This window comes from Salpingoeca rosetta, assembly GCF_000188695.1.
Source record: "Salpingoeca rosetta unplaced genomic scaffold supercont1.22, whole genome shotgun sequence".
NCBI lineage: Eukaryota > Choanoflagellata > Craspedida > Salpingoecidae > Salpingoeca > Salpingoeca rosetta.
In genome coordinates this window covers 478,758-487,597 of record NW_004754912.1, presented here as the reverse complement: position 1 = coordinate 487,597, position 8,840 = coordinate 478,758, and the positions used below count along the sequence as shown (strand labels likewise).

Sequence of the window (8,840 nt, the reverse complement as noted above, 5' to 3'; positions counted from 1 at the left end):
GGCCGTCTGGTGCGGCGTCTACACAAACACACACACACGTCCAACCAAACACAATTCGCAAAGGCCAATGCAGTGTGTGCGGACATGCAGGCGGGCGTGAGCCAGTGTCACTCATTGTCCCCCCGACGATGCAACACTCTGCAACCACACCACCCTTCACACCACCCTTCACACTTGACTGCAGGCTCCCCCCCCCTCCCAACACACACTCCCAACACACACACATCACTGCATCAGAAAGCACACCTGCTCTGTGACGACACGGAAGCCGTTGTTGAGCGTGGTGACGCGGGTCTCAGCAGCCGTGGCTGTTGCGGCAGCAGCGGCAGAGAGCCACCGCCGGCCAGCAACACGGGTCACACCAGCCATCATCATCCTCTCGCTTGTCTCTTCTCTTCTTCTCTTCTTCTTGCAGTGGTGGTTTGCGTATGTTTCCCGTGTGCAGTGTATGTTTCGTCGCTCCCTGGCAATTCCCCACACAAAGTGCGCACTCTGAAGGCCTCTCCATCCTATCCACCACGTGCCTTTTTTCCCTCGCTTCTGTTCCTGTTTGTGCCCAATATCGCGCCACCTCTGCTTCCTTCCTTTCATCGTCTTGTTGTCTTCGCTCCACCGCCGCCAGCAACCAGCAACCAGCAAAGCAGTCGTCATGGAGTTTGGTCCATCCAAGTGCACCTACAAGCTGGGCACCACAGAGCCCGATCCCCACCACCACTTCTCCAGGTGTGCACCATGATGGCTGTGGGCGTGATGGTGTGCGCGCAGAAAGCGAGAGCATGTGGCCTGTTTGACAAATTGGAGAGCGATTGCACAATCGACATGTGCGCCTCTTCTTGTTGTTGTTGTTGTTCTTCTTTGCCTTGTTTCCTTCGCCGTGATGGTTGAGCCAGTGTGAGGATGCTCACGTCCGCTTCGCTGCTCGCTCGTTTGCTTGCAGGGATGATCCCTCTGGTCCCCATGCTCGCCAGGAGCTCAAGCCAAAGATCCTGCCCAACATCCTCCACAACATCGGTGCGCTGCTGAAACGTGCCACCACGTGGCGTGCTGGACGGTGTCTGGTGTTGCTTTGACAGCGTTGTGGCGTGTCCTCCTTGCCTTGTTGCCAACCACTCACACTCACACACGTCCGCACACACACTCACACACACACACACACACACACACTCACGTTGTGACATGGCTCTGCACGTGGGCACCCACCACAATCCTGGCTGCAGGCAACACGCCTCTTGTGCGCATCAACAAGATCGCTGAGGAGGAAGGCCTCGAGTGCGAGCTTCGTAAGTCTGCGCGCACACACGCCGTGTTCCAATGTGGCTGTACCTGTTTGCTTGCTGTCACTGTTTGCTTGCCTGGCTCGTCTACTTGCACTGCTTGCGCTGCTGGCACTGCAGCGCAGTCTCACGTGTGCATGGCAAACCACGCACGTGTTGCTTGTGATGGGGAACAGTGGCCAAGTGCGAGTTCTTCAACTCTGGCGGCTCTGTGAAGGATCGCATTGCTCGCCGCATGGTCGAGGATGCGGAGCGCGATGGCCGCCTCAAGCCAGGCAGCGTCATCATTGAGCCAACATCCGGCAACACCGGTATGCCAGCCTGGCTTTGTGGCAATGTGTGTGTCTGCACGTGTATGTGTGCGTTTGTTTGTTTGTTTGTGTGTATGTGTGTGTGTGTGTGTTTACGTGTGTGTGTCTGCGTGTCTGCACGTGTTTGTGTGTATGTGTGTATGTATGTGTGTGTGTGTTTCACTCCGGTCCACCGTCCCTTGATTGCGCACCATCTCAACTCTCGTTGCCTCACATGTTCGTCTCCACCCTGCGTGCAGGCATTGGGCTTGCGCTTGCTGCTGCTGTGAAGGGCTACCGCTGCATCATTGTGATGCCTGAGAAGATGAGCCAGGAGAAGGTCGACGTGCTGCGTGCCCTCGGTGCCGAGATCATCCGCACCCCAACAGAGGCCGCCTTTGACTCCCCTGGTGCGTCCGCGCTCGTGTGTGTCTGCCTGCCTGTTTGTGTGTGTCTGTGTGTGTGTGTGTGTGTCTGCGTGTCTGTGTGCACTCTTGTGCCGGTTGCTACCCAACTCCCTCTATATTCTGCTCTGCTCTCTCCCCACACATCCAGTCCTATGCCACGCCTGACCCTTCACACCAATCCACCAATTACAACCACCCACCGTCTGCCTTGTTTCCTCTGCTCAGAGTCGCACATTGGCGTTGCGAACCGGCTGAACAAGGAGATTCCCAACTCGATCATCCTTGACCAGTACTCCAACCCGGGCAACCCGCTCGCCCACTACGACGGCACTGCAGAGGAGATCCTCGAGGCGTGCGACGGTGCGTCACCACTGTTCTGTGCTGCTGCTGCTGCTGCTGCTGCGTGTTGTGGTGTCAGTGCTGCTGTTGGTACTGTTGTTGCCGTATCTGATGCTGCTTGCGGTGGCAGCCTCGGTCACGGCATCGCTTGCTTTACAGCCTATCTTGTGACCACGTACGCTCAACACCTCTTCCTCCTCCCCTTCCTCTTGCTCTTCCTCCCCCCCCCTCCCCTTCGTTGTGCAGGCAAGATTGACATGCTTGTTGCTGGCGCTGGCACGGGCGGTACGATTTCGGGCATTGCGCGCAAGTTGAAGGAGAAGGTGCCTGGCATCCAGATTGTTGGCGTCGACCCCGAGGGCTCCATCCTCGCCCAGCCAGAGGAGCTCAACAAGACAGACGTCACCGGCTACCAGGTGCGGTGTACAACACCATCCTGTGGTGCTATGTGGTGCTTGGCTCGTGTTCGTGCTGCTGCAGTTTGTCCCGCCTCCATCTTCCTGTGCTTGTATCTTCCGCATGCAGTTGTGTCTCCTTTACTCTTCTTCCCACCGGTACCACCACCACCACCATCATCGCCACTGCACCTCGCCCCTGCGCACCTCACCACACCCGCACACGCTCCCGCACCAGGTTGAGGGCATTGGGTACGACTTTATCCCGCGCGTGCTTGACCGGAATGTGATTGACAAGTGGGTGAAGACGCGTGACCGGGAGGCGTTCCGCATGTCGCGCCGGCTGATCCGCAGCGAGGGTCTGCTGTGCGGCGGGTCCTCTGGCACCGCCATGTGGGCCGCCGTCGAGGCTGCGCGCTCCCTCAAGAAGGGCCAGCGCTGCGTCGTGATGCTCCCAGACTCGGTGCGCAACTACATGACCAAGTTCCTCTCGGACGAGTGGATGTACCAGCACCAGTTTATTGAGCAGCCGCCCGACGAGCAGGTCCCAACAGAGGAGGACTGGTCAGTGCTATTGTGGTGTGATTTGTTGCTGCTGCTGTTGCTGTTGCTGCTGATGCTGCTGCTGTTGTTGCTGCTGTTGTTGCTGCTGTTGTTAATGCGTCGTCGTGAACGCATCTTGCTTGCTGCTGTCTCCATCTTTGCTGTCCCTCCCCCCCTCATAACAACTGCCACTGCCATCTCTGCCGTGTGTCTGCCCCCGATCAACGTTCCTCACCGCCATCTGCTGTCTCTTTCCACCCGCCTGCTGCTATTGCCGTTGGTGATGGTGTTCAGGTGGACGTCGCTCTCTGTGACGGCGCTGCCGCAGAAGTTTCCGATGACGCTGCTGCCGACGGTGACGTGCGGCGAGACCATTGAGATCCTCCACCGCGAGGGCTTTGACCAGATGCCGTCGTCAGCGAGACAGGGTGCGTTGCGCTTTGACCAGATGCCCGTCGTCAGCGAGACAGGGTGCGTTGCACACACTCGGCAAGGGCGGTGGTCCGTGGAAGTGTGTGTATGCGTGTGTGCGTGTGTGTGTGTGTGTGTGTGTGTGTGTGTGTGTGTGTGTGCTGTGTGTGTGTGTGTGTGTGTGAGGGAGAGTGACAGCAAGTGGTGGAGATGAAGGCAACAGGCGAGACGTGCGCTTGTTCATGAATCTTTCTCACTCCGTTTCTGTTTTGACCACGCATGGACGGTTTCGTTGCCACCCCATCCAAACATAACGTTAAACGTTAACACCTTAACCCACTCCCCCCTGCCCCCAAATCCCCCATCGTGCATTGCAACAGGCAAGTGCTTGGGATGATGACGGAGGGCAACCTCATGTCGATGCTTGTGAAGAAGCGCGTGACAAAGGACGACCCTGTGTCCAAGGTGCTGTACAAGTCGTTCAAGCAGGTGCCCACCACCGCCACCCTCGGCCGCGTCTCCCGCCTCCTCGACAAGGAGCCGTTTGTGCTTGTCATCTCCGAGCAGCGCTGCTGTGAGTTGCACACAAGTTGCTGGTCATGTGTGTGTGTGTGTGTGTGTGTGTGTGTGTCCGTGCGCGCGCGCGTTCATGCGTTCATGCGTTCATGCGTTCAATCTGCCTGTGTCTCGCTTCCCCTCCCTCTTCTCCAAATTGACACGCTTGCATCTGGTTCGTCCCATTCCCGCCCTTGTCCTCACCTCCCCCCTTGTCCCACGCGCTCCAACATACACACGCGCAAACACACACACACGCGCGCAAACACACACACACGCGCGCAAACACACACACACACACATGCACACGCCACGCGTGCACAGTCTCAGGCAAGGACGAGTCGTCTTTGAAGCAGACCATCTACTCGATTGTGACCCGCATCGACCTCCTCAACTTTGTCATGGCCACCTCCAAGGACAACGCATCCAAGTGAGCGGCGACAGCAGCGGTTGCGACAACAACAACAACACGTTGTTGGTGATGCTTGCTTGCTTGCTTGCTTGCACGCAACGTGTCAGCTGTACGCGTTGACCCCATTTCCAATCCACCAACCCCCACGCCACTTTTACCTACTTTGAATTTGTTGACATGACGTGACACCTATTCCTGAGTTCCTTCTCCTCTCTTTGGTTCCCTGTGTCCGGCTTGCGCCCTACGTTAGTTCTTTCGGTTTTGTTGTTTGCTTGAGAGGGCACGCCCCTCCCCTGTCGCTGCTGCGCCGTGCTCGCATGTTTGCATCATTCATTCCTGGACGACGCGCTTGAGTCATTTGGGGCGGCTCTCTCACTGAGGTTTTCGTGACTGTTTTACTTTTTGTCTTCACGGTGTTGTTCATGTGTGCACGGGGGAGCGTGCAGCAGGTCAGGGACACACCCAGTACACGACCAAGGTCAGGCAACAACAGCAAAAGCGCACATTGAGTAGGGCCACCACGCAACAACGCCAAATAACAGTGCATGAATAAGGAAGGGAAGGGGGCGCGATACGAGCGCGGCGGTAAAGGGGTCGTCACATGTCACACACACACACACACACACACACACACACACACACACACACACACACACACACACACACAAGCAAGTGCGAAGAAGGAGCAAGTCAAGATCGAATGCAACAACAGCTCAGCACACATCAGCACACGTCAAACACAGTCACGCCATTGAAGGGGAACATAACCAGAACATAAACAGAGCACCAGAGATGGGGGGGGGGGCGTTGTTTCAGTCGGACTTTGACGATGATGCAGCGGTCTTCCACTCCTCATATGAGAGTGCAATCTTGTGGCTCTTGTAGCGGGTGAGCTTGACAGTCTTCCTGTACTCCTCCGTGATCTTGGATGTGTAGCCGCCCTTGCGCAGCAAAGCGTCAATGGCCTCCACTTTGCTCCAACCTGCGTGTTGTAGCGGGAAAGGGGGGGGGATGAATGAGAAACCGACACGGGAACACAAGGGTGCGACCCATCGCCCTACTCCTTGCTTCATATGGTTGGTGCAACAAACAACGGCATGCAAACATGCACACACACACATGTACACACACACACACGCACGCACGCACGCACCTTGCTCTGGCATGACTTCGGGGAGGAACGTGGCCGTGCGCTTGCGGCCACTCTCGTGCTTGAACTCGATCCAAATGCCGTGTGTGCCCACCTGCCATCCAGATGCCATCCACATGCGTATCACCAATATGAGTCAGCACAGAAGCAGATAATCACGAAGAAGCACCAGGCTGTGAGCAGCCAGAGGAACTGTGACAAGCAGAGCGAAAGAGCCAGTGGGTTGCACAGCAAACGCAACCAACGCAAATCAATGCACGTCAGCACAAGTCAATGCACATCATCGAACACATCATCGGACATCCATATGCTCATGATTGCAAGCGACATACCTCCCAGTCGAGGTGGTGTTCTGCATCCTCAAAGTTTGTGAGGAGGGAGATGCCGCACTGCAGCGTGGCGAGCTCTTCCCGCGACACGGGATCAAACCTCGTGTCCCTCAGCGCACTGCATTGTTGCAGCAAGAGGTGGGCAAAGGTTGAGGGCGGGGCGACGGGGGCTGAAAAACCAGCAAGCAAGCCAGCAAGCAAGCAAGCCAGCCAGCAAGCAAGCAAGCCAGGATACAGCTGATCCAACAGCAGACAAGCAGCAGCAGCGCAAGACAAGCGACAGCCAGGCAAGCGAAAGACACGCAGCAAGACACCCATTAGCACTGTGATCCGCCGGGGGCTTGCGTACCTTGTGAGCGCAAATTCGCGAAGACCTTCGTGGAGGGGTGTGGGAGAGAAGGTGCCGATGCAACCGCGCAGGACCCAGTCCTCGTAGCGGTCGTGCCACTTCTTCCAAGTCACAAAGAGCGGGCTGATGGAGCGAGAGCGGTGAGGTGAGGGCAAAGAGAAACAGCAACAAAACCACACCAGGCCATACGAGTGGGACAAAGTTGTGTGAGCATATGGGGTGGAAACAGATGACCAACGCAAAGCAAGGAGAAGAAGCACAGATGTGGCCGTGGAAGGTGCCAAGGGAACGAAAAGAAACCAAGAGAAACGAGATATGACAACAGCTGTGGTGCAGCGACCAACAATCAGCAAAGACAACAACGACAACAACGCTGCAACGACAACAGCCAGGCAGCAAGTGCAACGTTGGCTGTCTCACAATTCGCCATCGTCGAAGGAAGGCTCCGGGTGGTCCTTGTCGTGCAGGTGTGACTCCAACACACCAAAGCAATACGCCGCCATATCTGTCGTGGCCATGGTGTCTGTCTGTCTGTCTGTCGCACCTTGTGTCTGTACAACAAGGTCGGGGAGAGCCGCGCAAAGGTGATCGTGCCACAAGTGAAGCAAGCAAAGCAAAGCAGGGGGGTGAATGAACAGTCAGCACACACCGCAAGCAACCGAGAAATCCAAACACAGATGTCCCAAACGACACCACAAATTGCAGTAACGGTCTTTGCTGGTCGTTGCTGGCGAATACGAAGTGCATCCAGCAGCCGCATCCAGCAAACAGCCGCATCCAGCAAACAACAACGATGGCGACCACGACGACAACCACGACCAGCAGCGGCACAAGCGGCACAAGCGGCATAGCGGCGATGCAGGCACGCAGTGGGAGGACGCGGGATCTCGCTGCGCGTGTGGCTGCGTTGAGAAAAGAGGTGACGCAGCTGCGAAAGGAATGGGCCGCCGCCCAGGAGGAGTCCGTGGACCAGCACCACGTAGATGCCATCATGTCAGTCGTGCAGTGGGTTGCTGTTTGGCTGCTTGCTTGCCGACTGTCCCTGGGCTTGCTGCTTGCCTGGTTCGCACCACTCCCTGAGGTATCTACCTTCATTGCTGCTGCTGCTGCTGCTCTGCTTTCACTCCTCATGTCAATTACTGTGCGTTGTCGCGTGCGTGCATGCGTGCGTGCAGGAAGCAGCTGCTGACAGCGGAACAGACAACCGAGGGCGACAAAGACAGGCCTGCGCCTCACAAGTCCGTGCAACACGTGGAAGTGGACGATGCGCTCGGCCATGTCAAGACCATGGCCAGCCTGTCTGGAATCACGTTCACAGAAGTCACCACATCAGTGACCAGGAATCCAGAAGGCGCCGCCATCAGTAACACTGGAACACACCGCACATACAACCTGAAGGGAACCTGCCATGGCCTCGGCTTCTTCCTTACCTTTGCCGTCAACGAACAGCGAACAGTGCGTATGTGTCTGTCTGTCTATGTGCGTATGTGTGTGTGTGTGTGTCGGTGTATGCTTGGGAGCGTGTCAAGCGATTGCTTATACTGTACTCCAAGATCCCGACCTGCTCACTTCTCGTGGTTTCTCATGCCCGACATGCATCAACACAGAGCCAAACCATTGAGCGTGTGGCGGCGCATGTTGATGATATCTGCAAGCCAGAGCTCTCACGCTTTGTGCAGCGGTCAGTTGATTTCGGGTGTGGTGTGCATGCTGAACGTTCATGGCACGCGTGCACGGAAGTGTGCGGTTGTGATTTCCGGTGTGTGTGTGTGTGTGTGTGTGTGTGTGTGTGTGTGTGTGTGTGTGTGTGTGTGTGTGTGCGTCAACGCCTTCCCCTCATCTTTATGAAACATGTAACGTGAACATGAATGTGCGTGGTGCTGCTTCGCTCAGGGTTGAACGATCTCGCAGCCCACAGTTGTTCTTTCAAGGATTCGCACAGGTAGGGCGAGCTGTTGTGCGTGTGTGTGTGTGTGTGTGCACAAGAGTCGCTGCGTACGCATGTCGCCACGCCATCCAATCAGCTTCGAGCTGCTCACACGTTGCACATCATCCCAAACACATACACACAGTATGCGCGTGTCAACGCTGAACGGCAGCGAGTGGTGCAGGAGCTGCTGCGCTCATATCCAGAGGTGGTCTCTGTTCCCACAGGTCACCGCTGTGCGCACATCATCGATATCAGCGCCCCACATGCAAGGTGGATAGCACGCTCGCGTGTCTGTCTGTCTGTCTGTCTGTTGGTGCAGCTGGTACCATGGGCGTTTGGGTCTGTTCCACGCCACACCGCTCCTCCAAACATCTGCATGTCTTGTTATTATCTCATGTGTGTGTGTGTGTGTGTGTGTGTGTGTGTGTGTGTGTGTGTGTGTGTGTGTGTGGAGAT

General features: G+C 56.5%; 4 protein-coding genes across 4 annotated transcripts in view; 2 read left to right on the top strand and 2 right to left on the bottom strand.

The window, feature by feature from the left end:
- PTSG_07375 (uncharacterized protein) overlaps nucleotides 1-426 on the bottom strand; it is a 3,932-nt gene extending 3,506 nt beyond the window's left edge. The window contains exon 1 of the mRNA XM_004990816.1: nucleotides 247-426. Within this exon, the coding sequence (XP_004990873.1) occupies nucleotides 247-375 (129 nt within the window). The 5' untranslated portion in view covers nucleotides 376-426. The remainder of the gene's footprint in view (nucleotides 1-246) is intronic.
- Nucleotides 427-485: 59 nt separating this feature from the next.
- PTSG_07374 (cystathionine-beta-synthase) lies at nucleotides 486-4,648 on the top strand (the record flags this gene model as incomplete). Its single annotated transcript, XM_004990815.1, has 11 exons — nucleotides 486-723; nucleotides 938-1,011; nucleotides 1,218-1,280; nucleotides 1,451-1,585; nucleotides 1,825-1,974; nucleotides 2,197-2,331; nucleotides 2,557-2,726; nucleotides 2,944-3,269; nucleotides 3,543-3,680; nucleotides 4,040-4,233; nucleotides 4,539-4,648. The coding sequence occupies exons 1-11, from the start codon at nucleotides 650-652 to the stop codon at nucleotides 4,646-4,648; spliced, it is 1,569 nt and encodes a 522-aa protein (XP_004990872.1). The 5' UTR covers nucleotides 486-649.
- Nucleotides 4,649-5,438: 790 nt separating this feature from the next.
- Nucleotides 5,439-6,972, bottom strand: PTSG_07373 (AMME syndrome candidate 1 protein; the record flags this gene model as incomplete). Its single annotated transcript, XM_004990814.1, has 5 exons — nucleotides 5,439-5,608; nucleotides 5,780-5,870; nucleotides 6,109-6,223; nucleotides 6,455-6,577; nucleotides 6,875-6,972. 5 exons carry the CDS (start codon nucleotides 6,970-6,972, stop codon nucleotides 5,439-5,441), a joined length of 597 nt encoding a protein of 198 aa, XP_004990871.1.
- Nucleotides 6,973-7,247: 275 nt separating this feature from the next.
- On the top strand, nucleotides 7,248-8,662 carry PTSG_07372 (uncharacterized protein; the record flags this gene model as incomplete). Its single annotated transcript, XM_004990813.1, has 6 exons — nucleotides 7,248-7,447; nucleotides 7,630-7,909; nucleotides 8,062-8,135; nucleotides 8,348-8,396; nucleotides 8,527-8,608; nucleotides 8,640-8,662. The coding sequence occupies 6 exons, from the start codon at nucleotides 7,248-7,250 to the stop codon at nucleotides 8,660-8,662; spliced, it is 708 nt and encodes a 235-aa protein (XP_004990870.1).
- Between the last annotated feature and the right edge of the window lie 178 nt (nucleotides 8,663-8,840).